The sequence below is a fragment of the Paralichthys olivaceus genome, chromosome 11 (assembly GCF_024713975.1).
Source record: "Paralichthys olivaceus isolate ysfri-2021 chromosome 11, ASM2471397v2, whole genome shotgun sequence".
Lineage (NCBI taxonomy): Eukaryota > Metazoa > Chordata > Actinopteri > Pleuronectiformes > Paralichthyidae > Paralichthys > Paralichthys olivaceus.
In genome coordinates this window covers 1725710-1741675 of record NC_091103.1, presented here as the reverse complement: position 1 = coordinate 1741675, position 15966 = coordinate 1725710, and the positions used below count along the sequence as shown (strand labels likewise).

The following is a 15966-nucleotide window of genomic DNA, read 5'->3' as shown; positions in this document are numbered from 1 at the left end:
AATTATTTACAGTCTGCGGCTGCTCAGAGTTGTGTGTTGGGGTTGGACTGAACTTTTCGACCTCTGAAAAGGGGCCAGAGAACGTTTGAGAAACTTTTTTGAGTGAAACCAAAGAGTTCTCCAGAGTTAAGACTCCGAGAGATTGAGAACAAGTTTGAATTGGACTCTTTGAGCTGAGCTGCTCATCATAACACCAGACCTGACGGTGGCAGTCCACAGACACTTCACATCCAATCTGACGGAGCCTGAGAGCGGGATCAAAACAAATCCAGGTCGGACTCCTCCGAGAAGAGTTGATGCTGAACTGCTGCCGAGGCGACTTCGACAAAATCTCTGAGTTACGTCTCCGAATACTTAAATAAAAAAGAGATTTCAGTTTTTAATACATTTGCAAAAAGTTCAATGAAGGGTTTCTGCAAGTGTGTGTGTGTGTGTGTGGGTTTAGTTCAGTTCTCTCTCTCTTTCCCTCTCCCTCTCTCGCCCTCCCCCCACCTCAACACCCCCCATGGTGATTGATTACCCCGCCAAACCTCTCCCCTGGTTGCCGTGGCAACACGCCAGGCCTGTTCTCCAAATGACGATATTAACACGTTTAGGACCTCGGCCCACGCTGCTCCTTCATCCCTCCTTTTTTTTTTTTTGTCCTCCCTTCCTCCCACACCCATAATTCCTCTTCTTAATTAGTTTTTATTTACCCCTCAGCTCCTCCGCCTGTCATCACTCTTTTTCTCTTTCTGTTGTTCCTGCTGCTTTTTCAATCCTTTGCTTTATCCTCCTACATTCCTTCACTCTGATCATTTCCTGTCTTTCATGCTTTTATTCTGCCATCACTCCTTGCACCCTCTCTTTTTCTCACTCAGTCCATCCATCCTCTACATCTCTCGGTTGAATGCTCAACGCTGCTGTCACTGTCTGGCCGCCGCTGCAGTTGTGATCGTAGAGATCTAAGAGCTAAGTCTCGAAAAACTTCAGAAGATGTCATCTGATATTGTTTTTAATAATTAATTTTGTGCAGAATGTTCGATTCAATGTTAAAAGCTGAAGTGTCACCGGTGAGGAAACGAGGCTGCTGGAATTTGAGGTGGCCTCACCATTCACTGCTTCAGGAGCGCAGCTGCTGGTGCAGGCAGAACATGTCTGAGACTGATGTGAGGGTCGCCTGAGGAGCTGCTGAGCTCCAGACATCACGGTCTGTCAATGGATTATATTCATTATATTGCTAAAGGCTAATACAAGCAGTTGCTATGGATACATTTTCAAATCTACAGGACTATTTCTTAAAGGTTCAGTGTGTCGGATTTAAGGACCTCTAGTGGTGAAGTGTCACGTTGCAGCTGAATACTCCTCGCCACCCCCTCCCCCTCCAAACATGAGAAAACCTGTGGCAGCTTTAAAACTCAAAAGGTTTAGTTTGTCTAGTTTGGGCTACTGTAAAAAAAACATGGCGGCCTCCGTGGAGAGGACCCGCTCCTGATGTTAATATAAAGTATGTCAATATAAAGTATGTCAATATAAAGTATGTCAATATAAAGTATGTCAGTATAAAGTATTTACATATAAAGTATTAACATATAAAGTATTTACATATAAAGTATTTATAGGGTGAAGAAAACAACTATTTGTACAATTTAGATGAGACACACTAGTGAAAACATCGCTAGGATTATTTTATATTCAATATCTGCCATTCGAACCTGCAGACGTGTTCACAAACTAAATAATGTGCATGTTAGCAGCAGCAGCAGCAGCAGCAGCAGCAGCAGCAGCGTGAGTTCACACTCGTAGATACTGAGTCACAACATGAATGCATCACATCTGTGTCCTGCTGGATTAACTCTTGTTTGATGATGTAACTCTTTCACACGCCTCCTTCGTCAGTGAAATTAATAGCTGCTTCCAAATGGTGCTTTTTAAAAAGGGAATAAATCAGAAGGATCTGGAGGTAAAGCAGTTCCGCTGGTGAGTGTGAGAGTCACTGTGGAGTCCATCAGTCTTCAACCTCATTCCGGCTCGTCCTCACTTTGCGTTCTTCACAATCTGAGGAGCTCCCGGCTCGACTGAGGCGTGAAGCAAGAGGCTGAAACAGGTCGTTCACAGGAGGGGAAGCGGAATCAATGCTGGAGTGTGGCACGTTAGTGCAGAAGCTTGTTTGTCTGGAGCAGGAGTGGTTATTGACGTTATGATGCACGAAGCATCAGATGCATCCACCGTTGTTGAAGCAAGGAGATTTAGAAACAATTACAAAAAGGCCCTTAAAACGCAGAATGTCCCCAGAGCTGGATCTCAGCCATGAAGACGCACGAAATGACGCACTAATGTCTGTGAATAAAACGTTGACAAAGTGACTTAAAGAGACAACAGAGACACAGAACTAACTTTAACACACAAAATAAAAACAAGTGACACAAACCTTTAAAAAAGAGGTGGATCCCTCCAGTGAGGGACACTGGACTCATGATGAGAGGAGGAAAAAGTGCCTGTTTATATGTGTGAATAATTTACAGTGTAAGTTTTGTAGTTCACTTCAGCCCCTGTTGAGCCTCTCAGCTGATAATTAGAGTCTAATATGAGACGGTCCAATAGGACGACAGCAGCCCGGAGCGACGCGTCTCAAGCTTTTTTCAGAACAGACACGATTTCATCGTTTCATTTCTGTTGTGTTCGGGTTCAGGCCGCAGTGAAAACACAGAAACTAACAGGGAGAATACACGTGTTGTGTCGTTACACAGATTCATACTGAAGGAAAAGCTGCTGCTGTCTCCACGCGAGCGTTCGGGTTGATCAGAGGAGACGTTTGAAAAGGTCGAGCTTGGTTTACTGTGTGAATCAGGAGGTTTTAATACGTTACAGCTGTTTATTTATTTAGTAAAACTTGTAAAAGTAAGATTCTGGCATGAAAACAAATGAATCCCCTGAAGGCTTTCGTTTCGTCCAGTTATTCATTCTCACTGGCAGGTTTACTGTCAAAGGTCAAAGCTAATCAGCAGGTCAGGTTTGTTTTGATGGATCTACAGTTAGTTCACACATGAACAAACTCTGTGAACAAACATGATGAACTTATTTCACTCTGCAGGGGGAATATTCCTCCAGTGTCGTCTTCACAGGAAGAATATCACCCACCGCTAAATCCTTAAAGGTTCAAGATAAATACCAGAATGAAGAAAACTGTTCTTCTAAAATCATTTATGTCGTGTTCATAAGTGAAATGACGGAGTTTTGTAACGTTTATATTAGCAGGTGCTTCCTCTCGAACGGGCAGATGGAGAGGGAGAGAGGGAGAGAGAGAGAGAGGGAGAGAGAGAGAGAGAGATGAAACGAGAGGAAGGAGGAGAGAGGTGGAAGATTAGGGGCCGGTGCTCATAATGACGGAAACAGGGTTCAGTCCATCTGTCCATCCTTTGGTTTCACACTGAGGTCTAACACTCACCATTTGGCACACACACACACACACACACACACACACACACACACACACACACATGGTCCTGTTGCCAAATGCAAAAACAAGAAGCCAAAATATCAACAAAATATATTTTAAACAAATATACAACTGTGCGTGTGTGTGTGTGTGTGCGTGCGTGCGTGCGTGTGTGTGTGTGTGTGTGTGTGTGTATTAAGCCTCAGGTTTGAATGAAATAAGCAGAATGACATAAACAATCTCAAACCTTGTGTTGTCAGCCTCTTCTTCCCTGAGGCATCACTGTGACTCAACATGTTTTCCTCGTCCTTTCTCTCTCTGACACAATCCTCCCATCGTTATCTCTCTGCCTCTCTCTCCTTCTTTCTTTTTCTTTCCTCTCATCCGTCTATTCCTCCACCAGCTTCTTGTTTCTACCTCTTGTGCTCTCCGGTGTTTCTTCCTCCCTCGTTCTCATCCTTCTTTTCTTCAGGTACGGATCATGTTGTTTTTATTGCCTGTTCTGAGAGACATTTTTCAAAAGCTGAATTAAAGACAGAAAATTCTCACGAACCTAAATTTCCCATCATTAAAAAAACCCCATACCCTCTCTTCTTTGTATCTCCCCTCAGTCTCTCCATCTCCATCTGTCCTTCCTCTTCATCCCTCTCTCCTAACCTTCCTCTCTCCACCTGTTCACCCCCTCTTTTGTTTTCCTGTTTATCGGTGACTCACAGTGAGTAATGTGCCAGGTTCTCTGCTGTGAATCACACTTTTCACAAACTTTATAAACAGATTTCTTATTTGATCAAACTGAAGGTTTGACCCACTTGACTTCTGCGTAATATTCATGGACCAGTGGACGTTGTCTCGTGTCAAATGAGCAGTGAAGACGAGGTTTCGTCCACACGTGTCTCTGGATAACAGGCTTCTGGAAAGGATTTGTCATTGAAAAATCAAAAGAAGAGTGTTTGATGTTCTTGATTGTGTATTTTTGCCTCTTTTCAAAAAGACAGTGAGGTTTTTTTTAATCTTATTTGAGGACGGTAGTCTGGATTTACATCAGGAGGCCGAGCAGACGTCATCCTTCATCCATCTCCTGTTTGTAAAAACTAATCCTCTAAAATCCACCGTCACAGATCTTTGCTTCTCTTCGTCTCTTCAACAAAACAAACTGAATTCTTTGACAGAATCTCGTCTGAAGTGTTTTCACTTTGTCACAGACTCATTTGCTTTCTTCTCTCCCAATCTCTCCCTCCCTCCCTCTGCCTCTCACTCTCTCTCTCCCTCCCTCCCTCTCTTTCTCTCTCTCTCTCCCTGCAGGTGAACTACTCCCACCTCCCTCTTCCTCAGCCTAAACCCATCTTCCTCTGCCTCGCTGCTTCTCGTGGGAACCGCATGCCGCCATGTCTCTCTTCGGCTCACCCACCCCCTTCCTCCTCCTCCTCCTCCTCCTCTTCCTCCAGCAGCTGCCTCCCTGTCAGCCGGAGTCCGAGCGCACCGAGCCCAGCGGCGACCCCAGCCTGAGATCGGTCTCGCCCTCCATGTTCCCCTCTTCACCTCCGTCCTCCATGCCCTATGGTAACAGAACCACATCCAGCAGAAAAGAGAAGTGTGAGGAGGCGACGGTGTGCAGGCCCGGCATCCTGCTCCCCGTCTGGCAGCCCAACCGGCCGGGGCTCGGCGACCAGGTGGCCAGAGCTGTGGTCTACTTTGTGTCGCTCATGTACATGTTCCTGGGGGTGTCCATCATCGCCGACCGCTTCATGGCATCTATAGAGGTCATCACATCGCAGGTGAGAGCGAGTGAACGCAGTAACACACTGGTGGTGTCAGTGCCACAAACATGGAGGCTTCTTCCTGCACATGAGATCTGTTGATTTGTTTGTGTGAAACATTAAAAACGCTTGTCGTGGTTCCACTGCCTCTCTGGTTCTGCTGGATGTCACAAACCTCCCCTTCACCTTGTTTCTCTCCTAAACACCAAACATAATCTCTACAGCAGCATTTCCTCATCTGAGACACTTGAACGAGTTCATCTACAGCTTTGCTCTTTAAGTTGGACAAATCTACTAGGTGTGATTAATGGGAATAGGTTTTTTTTAATATTCACATCCTTGAAAATTGGATTTAAATGTGCAGATTGAATCTCTTCAGCTAATTGAGAACGTCCTCATCCAGAGAAAAGGCAGTGTTGTAGTGTAGCGCCCATAAAAGCTTGAAGTCAAGAGGCCAGGTGGAACTCTGGACAGTTTTTCTCTCAGTTTTAATTAGCACCAGGCATCAACACTATGATTAACTAGAATAAAGTGTCAGTATAAAAGCTCATTAACGTGACTCTGACCTCTGAAAACCAGCCGACAGGAGATTGTAGTTTCCATGATTCCTTTACACTGATGTCAAATAAAAACTAAAGCAGTTGGATCATTTGTTCTTTCGTTACGTGCAGAGCTGAACGTGTTGATCTCGTACGGTGGCGCCAGAGGAGCAGATGTCAAACACTAAAAAAAATCGTCATAATACTTTTTGCTGTTGTGGAGTGTTAAGAAACAAAAGCGGCCGAAATGAGTTTTCTCCGTCGGGCGGCTGGGACAGATAATTAAAATAGTTCTGACTCCTTCACTTCCAGTTGAAGCCTCCTGAGTTCTTCCGTTGGTGATTTACAACGATGCACTGGATCCAGAGGGAGACCCAGAACTCGCTGTTTGTACTTTCCAACACAGTCTTAATGCTTTTATCATTTATTCGGGTTTGTTGTTTTACACAACCTCTCAGATAAGAAACTTTTGAAGATTAGACACTGACAGAGTTGAAAGACGAACTCATGTGCACAGGTCACGCTGCAGTGAACCCGTCACGCTGTATCTTCGGCTCTCAGACGTCTGTAGATGTGTGTTGTTTGCAAATGGACTGACACGATGCTGACTGTGCAACAAGCAGCTAAAAGTAAACCTGCATCATGTTAATCTGTTTATAATGCAGTTTCCTCTGGTCTGTGATTAAACATAAATGATTTATTGGTCCTGTTCGAGGTCGCTGAGTGTTTCTGATGAGAGGAAGTGAAGCTGCCAGTCAACGTGTCTGCATCATCGTCGCTTTACTGCGACAACGTCTGATCAGGTTCCTTAAAGAGGATTAAGCAGATTTCCCTGTTTAATCAATCGTCCTTTATAATCGAGGAGACGACTCTGGAAACACACGCAGAGTTTACAGAGCTGTGTTGTTTGTTTACCCAGGAGGGAAGTCGTGTGTTTGAGCTGAACACAGCAGAGATTACTGAGGTGGAGTCTCTCACTCAGACAATGTGAGTTAAATATCATAAATATAGTAAAAGTAAAAGTCGAGCTGGGTTCATTTTCTTTTGTGTTGGTGTCATTGACCAACACGTTACTGTAAAACGACTGTAACGATCATATAAATACAGCATTTACCATTTACAGGAGGTTTATACGTACTTATAACAAGAAATGTAGTATTTATGATGCAGTATGAGATGTTAGCTGAAGGAGTGTGTGTGGGGGGGGGGGGGTCAACAAAGCGAAATGAAAGGCTTAATGGAGGAAGGAGTGTGTTCATCCATCTTGTTCAAGGTCAGTGTGAATGAACGTCTGATTGTGTCTCCCACAATCCATCACTGCTGCAGCCACAAGCACCTCAGCTGTTCTGGCCGAGGAATGTTTGCCCTTTGTGTGTTTGTGTGTGTGTGTGTGTGTGTGTGTGTGTGTGTGTGTGTGTTTCCATTTGTGTGTTTGTGTGTGTGTGTGTGTGTGTGTTTGTGTGTGTGTGTGTGTGTGTCTGAGTGTCTGAGGACCTCACAGGTTCGATCACTGAACACAGTGTCCATGAGACAGATACCGACCCTGTATCCTCATGAAATTATTTTCATCATGTGTGTGTGTCTGTGTGTGTGTGTGTGTGTGTGTGTGTGTGTGTGTTTGGACCAACAGGAGAAGGAGGTGACCATCACGATGCCAAACGGGGAAACATCAGTGGCAACAGTTCGAATCTGGAATGAAACTGTGTCCAACCTGACGCTCATGGCTCTGGGCTCCAGCGCTCCAGAGATACTGCTGTCTGTTATAGAGGTACACACACACACACACTCACACACACACACACTGATCACTCTCACACTTGATAATCATTTTGTTGAACTCTCTAAAACAATGACGTCTCATTTCTGCATCTTTTTTCAAATAGTTTACTGTTTATTCAGATTTCAGTCGTAGGACACTCACACACTCTGCCCCCCCCCCCCCCCCCCCAGGTGTGTGGTCACGGCTTTGAGGCCGGCGAGTTGGGCCCGGGAACCATCGTTGGCAGCGCCGCCTTCAACATGTTTGTGATCTTGGGGATCTGCGTCTGGGTGATCCCCAACAACGAGTCCCGCAAAATCAAACACCTCCGGGTTTTCTTCATCACCGCCTTCTGGAGCATCTTCGCCTACATCTGGCTCTACCTCATCCTGTCCGTCATGTCGCCGGGCGTCGTGGAGGTGAGACACACTCAGAGATTTGGAGAATCGGTTTGTTAATATAAATCCCACCAGAGTCCTACTCAGAAGGAAGTGATGTTTTTATCTCGATCTTTATTTAAACATGCAAACAAACATGACTGTGAGATTTGGTGTGTGTGTTTCAGGTGTGGGAGGCCCTCGTGACCCTGCTCTACTTCCCAGTGTGTGTCCTCCTGGCGTGGATCGCCGACCGCCGCCTGCTCTTCTACAAGTACATGGGCAAGCGTTACCACGCCGACAAGCGCCGAGGCATCATCGTGGGGACGGAGGGAGACCTGACGCCCAGCAAGGGCAGCATGGAGATGATCATAGACGGCAAGTTCCCACCGAGAGGGGGCGCCGTGGTCCCTGCAGAAAACTGCGGGGGGACTCAGGACGGCACGGCAGGCGCTGCAGCCAATAATGTCGCGTCAGCGGGAGTCATGGCAATGGGAGCCGGAGGCAACCTGCCCAACTCCAACAGCATGGTGGTCAATGTGGAGAGCAGCAAGGAGCTGGACGAGAGCCGCAAAGAGGTGAGAGGAGGAGAGGGCTTCATGTTGGAGAAGATATTTATCAAACTGTTTTTTTTCTGGGGTTCGGCCCCTGATCGTAAAACAGACAAATGCAAACTCATTTCAACCTCACTGTCGTTTCTATAGAAACCAAATACACTGGAAATTTAAATTTGTGTCGTCTGTAGACAATTATACAAACAATCGTAAAAAAAAAATAAGTTATTGTGTAATTTTAGGAAATATTTCCGAAAAACAAAAGTTGAATAATAGAAATGACAAAATGATAAAAACGATGGTTTGATGTTTCCTGTCACATCTCACTTCTCAGACTGGAAACGTCTCTGGGACTTTATATAATCCAGATCAGATGGAATAACACGGCACAGCACTTTGTAACACTGACACATGATGTTATGAACTTTATATGAACTGTGTGAGTTATCATGACAGGCGTTATATTTTCTGCCTCAGCAATCACAAGGTAAAAGATCAGTGTTTTAAACCGTCTACCAGGAACGTGCTTGAGAGGGATGACACGTTACAGTAAAAGTTGATCCTGATGAAACTTTTTTCCATCGTGAAGCAAACTTTAGTCCCGACAGCTAAATAATCCTCTTCATGATTCTCCCACTTATATCAACCCAGGAAAATGCAAAACCTAAAAGCATCACTGGTTTGTGCAGAACATGGATTTTTATTCAACACGAGACTTTTTAAAGAGAAGTGATGTGAGAGAGAGAATTACGTTTTTAACACGTCGATGTCAATTAAGTGGAATTTCCCTAAAAAACTATGAGCTGCAGATTTTCACAAATCAAACTAATCCATCGTTCAGCTGGAGTTAAAATATTCTAACGATTGGAGGTCATTTGCGAACAGGAAGTGTATTTGAGGGTCGGAGGACCTGAAGCAGAAACTTGTCCACCTGCTGCAGGGACTGAGAGTGCTGTGAATGTTGATGCTGCTGCAGTGTGTGTTTGTGTGTTTGTGTGTGTGTGTGTGTGTGTGTGTGTGTGTGTGTGTGCAGCCGTGTGAGCTGTCACACTCTGATCACATCTCCCCCCCCCCCTTCAGGTGATTCGTATCCTGAAGGAACTGAAGCAAAAATATCCCGACAAAGAGCTGGACCAGTTGGTCGAGCTGGCCAACTACTACGCACTGCTGCACCAACAGAAGAGCAGGGCCTTCTACCGCATACAGGTAACACACACACACACACACAGACCAACAAAATAACATGGAGTTTAAGGACCTACACACCAACCGCGTTTGGTTCAGACTTTTCAGTTAGTAGTTAGTTCGTTAAAGTATCAGGTGTGAAAGTTTCCCTGATAACTAATGTGAAGTGTTGGTCTCTTCTCTTCGTCCCTCAAGGCGACGCGTATGATGATCGGAGCCGGTAACGTCCTGAAGAAGCACGCGGCCGACAACGCTCGCCGCACAGCCGTAGTTGACGAGGAGGTCCCGGAGGACGACGACCTGGGGATCTGCAGCCGCATCTCGTTTGAGAGCGCCCACAGTCAGTGCATGGAGAACTGTGGCGTCCTGACACTGGCTGTCGTCTGCCAAGGTAGAGACACCAAAAAAAACTCAGTCAAATAACAAAACAAAATGTCTGGTTCAGGAAGCAGGGAATCATGGGTAATATCCAATGTTCAGTTGTGTTTCAGGTCAGTGGGACGACACATTCAGAGCTCAACACATTGATAGACTCTGTTTTGTCTCTACTTCATCTCTCAGACACAGAACCCAGATAAACCTGGAGAGTGAAGTAATGTGGTTCCTTGACAAAAGAAAACCTTATTATTTCAAAGTGTTTCCCATCGTGTTCTGTTCGATCTCTGGTGTTCAGGGGGTCTGGGAGAGAACACCTTCTACGTCGACTACAGGACTGAAGATGGTTCAGCCAACGCCGGCTCGGATTACGAGTACAGCGAAGGAACGTTGGTGTTCAAACCGGGAGAGACTCGCAAAGACATCAAGGTGAGTGAAGAGGAGGAGGAAGAGGAGGGGGAGCAGTTCAAACACTGTGGTACCAAACGAAGCCCAATCTGCCTCATGAGGAGATCCGGGCAGAGAGGCTGCAGACTCAGTGAAGGATATCAGATCAAAGTGACGGGAAAGAGGAGGTGAAGAGATAATGAATGAGAGTCGCAGCAGGAGAAACAGACAGAGGACAGGAAACCCTGCAACTCAGAACAGATCAGTTCACCCAATGTAAATGAAGGAAATCGGTTGAGTAGTCTCTGTGTAATTCTGCAGACAAACAAACACTGATAAAAACCTCCTACTGCTAATTTCTGTCGCTACCACGTTAGCTGCTGATCCCTGAAAGGCCCCTCTGGTCTTTGAGAAACGAGCTGTTCCTGAAAATCTGAAATGAAAAACTACAAAACTTGGATTTGTTTCTTTTCCTAAACGTGGTTTGTGTTTTAATTCATTAATCTCAAAAGAATAACAATTCCTCAAATTTTGAAAACTAGTGTAACAAATGATTTATTGAAAATAGCTTAAATACTGTAATCCTTCAATATTCAAAAGCCATCTTGTACTTCTAACAATAAACACTTCAATAAAATATATTATATATTTATACATATTTAACAAAATACTGAAATCTGATAAAGAACGTAGATTAGATCATCGTCTGAGTGTGCAGCTTAAAAGTTCAACGTCTTTGTTACAAATGAAAACTTAACAAACAAATCGAGTTGTAAAGATTTTGTGACTGAAGGACAGATGCCTGATGATACGTGGGTGAGTGCACTAGGAAATAAAAACCAGTAGGAGGATAGAACAAGGTGAAGACCTCAGAGGCTGAGAAGTCTCTCCTCAGATTCAGTTTGCTAAGTGGAGACTCGTGTAATCGAGTCACACGCAAGAAGCGTGGAGATAAAAACTGTATAAATCAACATGAAGGAATGGATGGAGAGACGATGAATGAGTCATTTTACAGAGGTCGGTGCCATCCATCGATTGCTGTGCCAGAAATAAAACCAATTAAACTGGAACGTCTCACTTGTCAACTCTCCGCAGGATCATCTCCAGAGTGTAACCATCACGCAGCCTCACAGGCGCCGCCGACAGGACCAATGAAAGGCCTCTGGCAGCTCTGTTGTGACGGAGAGTCGGAGGCAGTCGTTCTCTCGAGTTACAGAATGAATCTAAATATTGTTTTGTGTTGGCTCATCACAAGATAACACTTATTCACGTCTTCGTATCTTTAAACACCCGAACGGTAAATTAAGATGGACCACGCGTCTCTACTTCCTCCCAAAGACGAAACCTCTTGGACGCAGGCGACGCCATCTTGTGCTTTTGAAGTCATGTGACCGATGAGTGGAACCATGGTAGCAAAGTTCCGCCCATAGCTACACTTGACCAATCACAAGTCTCAGTCCCAGCTGTCAATCATGACGTTTTTTGCAGTGAGGGGAAAATCTGGTTAGAAATGTTGGATTGAGGCATCATCCGAAAAATGTCCATGTGGACATTCATCAGTTTAATGTGTACTTGGAGTTTTATGGTCCATGTCCCATCTGTTTACATGGAGGAGGCACGGTCAAGATGATTTACCTTCTTCATAGACGGACAGAACAAGACGGATTCTCTCATCAGCATATTTATAGACCTTTATAAGTCAGCATTTTTCTTTATCCATATTAATTGCTGAGCTGTAAATGTCAAACAATGAATTCTTGTCAAACCCGTCAAATGGCTGAAGACATTTAATGCATCACAGTGAACAGGAGCTTTTCTTCCTCTGGGCCGCGGTGCAGGGGACGTGGTGCCCGAAGTGAGAATTGAATTAACTGTCGCTGTGCGTCTGCTGATGGAGCGAAAGGTCTGAGCTGCATCTTAAGTGGCCACATTGACCCGATCAGCAGCAGAGATGAGAGAGTCAATTATAAAATCCTCCGGCTCGCCGCTGACACCGCCATGCAGGAGAGTTACTGTTGTTTCACTGGAGTCAAGGAAGAAGTTAACCTGCTTCAGCACTGAACAAGTCGCAGTCTTTCTATTCCTTTATTCATTAAGATGAGGAATTCATTAAGACAGCGTCCAGTCACTCGACAGGTTGCAGTTGGTTGTAGTTTTGCCAAACATCAGTTATTGCAGGTGTTAGAAGAACGTACTCGCTCTCACCTCTGCGACTTCACGTCGACGTGAAAAGGGGATTTCTTCATTTTTCATTTTTCGTCTCCTTCATCTTTGTCGTGAGCGGCCTCCCTCCTGAACACGGAGACGTCTGGACACATGGCGGGACGTGGTCCGGCTCATTTGATTTTAGCAGCAGTCGAATCTGATTTGGGATCTGCCATCTGTCAGTTGATGCACGACGGCATGATCGGATGACCACAATAACAGAGATGGTGACTGGAGCCTCTGTTTGTTCATCTGCTGAGGGAGAAGACTGTCGGCTGCACAGATGTCCAGACACACACACACACACACACGCACACATACACACACACGTGCACACCATGCTCAAGCTTCCAGACCAGGCTTGGTGTAAATTCACTTAAGATTCAGAGCTTGACACTAAACTGCAGTTCACATTATAATCATACAAGTCCGGGATGAGTGACAACTTTGACCCGGTCACGTCTTCATTTCATCCATTTCTCATTCATCTCACATGTGCTGTTTAGAGAAGAAGATGTGAAACATGAGAAAGATCTGTGGAGTCAGAATGATGAAGATGAGAAATTAAAAATTCATATCTCATGTTTAAAGACACAGAAACTACATGTTGCTTGACAGCACCTGATGCTGGGTTTCCTGTAATAATAACAAATCGATCATCTGAACCACGAGTCAAAACGCTTAGTGTGCTGCAGATGAAAGGTTTGACAGAATCAAAGGCAGCTTCTCAATCACTGAATCACTGGAAACTGGACAACTAGACCCTCTTTGCTGTATCAGGACGTCTCATGTATTATTGATTCAGTTTGGAACTGGAAGAAATATTTAAGACATGTTTACAGCTGCTGTCTCACTGTATTGATTAAACTCACCCTCTGATCCTTCAGGCCTAAATAAACCTTCGGTCTCTCTCTGCGTCTCCAGGTCGGGATAATCGATGATGACATATTCGAAGAGGACGAACACTTCTTCGTGCGCCTGCTGAATCTGCGTGTTGGCGACGCCGAGGGGATGTTTGAGAGCGACGAAGTGGGCGCTGCCCCCAAAGCTCGCTTGGTTGAGCCCCTGGTCGCCACGGTGACCATCCTGGACGACGACCACGCTGGCATCTTCACGTTCAGCGAGCGCATGGTGCGGACGAGCGAGAGCGTGGGCACCATGGAGGTGACGGTGGCTCGCAACTCGGGCGCCCGGGGCACCGTCATCCTGCCGTACCACACCGAGTCAGGGACCGCCAAGGCTGGAGAAGACTTCGAGGACGCCAGAGGAGAGCTGGAGTTCACCAACGACCAAACCACGTGAGTCAAAAGTCCAGAAACATAGACTGAATGACACTTATCCACATCTTCTCCTGGTGGCTACAGAGTCCAAGTACATTTAGGCCAGATTTAAAAAAGAGAAATTAAGCATTCTTGAGATGTCACACAGTAAAACAATCGTCCAGAGACTGAATCTCTCCAACGATTGTTTGTCTAACGGATCTTTTCCTGCCTCCGTGTTTGTGAGGCCTGGTTTTATGTGCAGCACCTGAACTAACTGGGTCAGACTGTTGTTTGTGTGATATTGATTCCAGCTGTTCTGAGCTGATGTGAACTGACGCCTGCTTTGACAGAGAGTTCAGACAGACGGTGATGGAGGAGAGGATGGATCTTGGGGTATTTCATTTTTCAGTCTCCACCACCAACACCGCCTCGGTTCTGCTCTTCAAGGTTGATTCATTCCAATGTATTCTCTCAGAGGTTATTGACAGCAGCATGTCTGAATCTGTGACACCTTCACCCGAGGCCTCGAACCAGATGTCAGGAACACTTCCTGTCTCTGGCTCCTCTGCCCCTCACCACCTTCCTCAGCTTGGGTATGACGACGTTCCTCGATGACTGATGATGCACCGACAAACCTCCAGACGCAACTTTCATCGGGAATACTTCAGTGACTGCAGTGCAGCACGACTGAGTGTGTTTACCTCTCAGTCTTTGTCCTGTGAGGAGACTCTGTCCTCAGCTCAGGGACCTTTGTCAGTTTTTTGCTCCTTAGAATCATGAAGACCTCAAAATGATGGATTCAGGTTGAATCCAGGAGAAAAATGTCCAGAGCGTGTGAGTGTCTTTTTTTATCCACCTGGGACGAGTACAGGACCATCTGTCCAGCTGTCTGTCTGTAAAGACGCGTCTCCTCTTCCTCCCACTGTCCAGAAATCAAACCGAAACAAAAAAGATGTCATTTGGAGCCTGAACCGTAACGATCAGAAGATCATCAACACAAATCAATCAGTCAGTCTCCGCTGTCAAACACGATGTTTCACCCCGACTGTTAAGAGTTTTTTTATTTAATGTTAACTTTGACTTTTGAGTTTGGTCCATGTCCCGTCTACTATCATGGAGGAGGCCTAGTTTATGACCTACACTGCAGCCAGGCACCAGGGGGCGATCAGGATGATTTGGCTTTCAGGAAGCTGTCACGTCCATTCTTATTCACAGTGTTTGTGTAAAATTCAAAATCCACCTTGAAACTTTATTGAGGTGTTATTACTGGCGTTACTCAGGTAACCTCTTTAATAGTTTCTTCTTCTCCTGATCATTCGATGTTATTTCTGCTGAGTCTCTTTCTTTCTTCACCAGCTTCATTACCTCCCTCCTCTGTCCTTTCCATCATAACCAACCTCTTCTGTCCTGTTTTTCTTTCACTGTCCTTAACTTTACTTCTCCACTTTCACTTTCCTCCTCTCCACATCTCTCCCTCCATCTATAATTTTCTCCCTCTCATCCATCTCTCCCTCTCTGTCTGTTGTCAGTGTAGATTTTGCTCTGCTCTCGCTGAGCCGCTCTCTGTGCTGACATTTCACTCCGGCGATCCTCGGAGACACTAACAGGTCTTGTCATCGTCACTTCATCTTCACCCTCTCCTCCAGTACCGAGCCATCGTTCCTCATACTTTGCAAATGGCCGACGTCCTGATGGCATTTTTGTCTCTCATCTTTTAACACTTCGGTTCTTCCTCGTCACTGTCAGAACCTTTAGCCTTTAGGATGTTCCACCTGTTCTTGTCTTTGGACGCTCACGTTTGTCGAGTGGAGAGTTTCTGATCTTTTGAGGATCCTGCACATGCAGCTCACTGTTTATCATTTCCAGATCAAGTCTTTTATCTATTGCGACAAAATTCATTATTTTTATCTGTCAACAAAATCTGCAGCTCCTCTACTTTACAAACCTTTACACCAAATTCAAGCTCAGAGAAATAATGTGGAAAGGGGACACGTCTTCGTTCAAGCTCTAAGGAGCAGACAGCGTCACACTAAACAGAGACAGTTACAGTCAGAGACCAGCAGGTGGAGACATAGTTTCCCTCAGGAGGTGGTGCAGACCAAAAACCGAGATAAAAGATGATGAATGTCGGACTTTGATTCTTCAGGT

At 45.3% G+C, this 15966-nt stretch overlaps 1 protein-coding gene across 4 annotated transcripts in view; it reads left to right on the top strand.

Annotated features, from left to right (window-relative positions):
* The window catches only part of slc8a2b (solute carrier family 8 member 2b), an 88413-nt gene that overhangs the window by 60103 nt on the left and 12344 nt on the right, over positions 1 to 15966 (top strand). For 3 of the 4 annotated variants that reach the window (XM_069533834.1, XM_069533835.1, XM_069533836.1), the window contains 8 exons: positions 4721 to 5193; positions 7345 to 7482; positions 7665 to 7892; positions 8039 to 8428; positions 9485 to 9610; positions 9785 to 9980; positions 10263 to 10393; positions 13481 to 13854. In XM_069533834.1, the coding sequence (XP_069389935.1) occupies positions 4804 to 5193; positions 7345 to 7482; positions 7665 to 7892; positions 8039 to 8428; positions 9485 to 9610; positions 9785 to 9980; positions 10263 to 10393; positions 13481 to 13854 (1973 nt within the window). In that variant the 5' untranslated portion in view covers positions 4721 to 4803. Of the gene's footprint in view, positions 1 to 1746; positions 1768 to 4720; positions 5194 to 7344; positions 7483 to 7664; positions 7893 to 8038; positions 8429 to 9484; positions 9611 to 9784; positions 9981 to 10262; positions 10394 to 13480; positions 13855 to 15966 lie in introns of those variants that run through there. The other variant, XM_069533837.1, reaches the window with a different exon arrangement.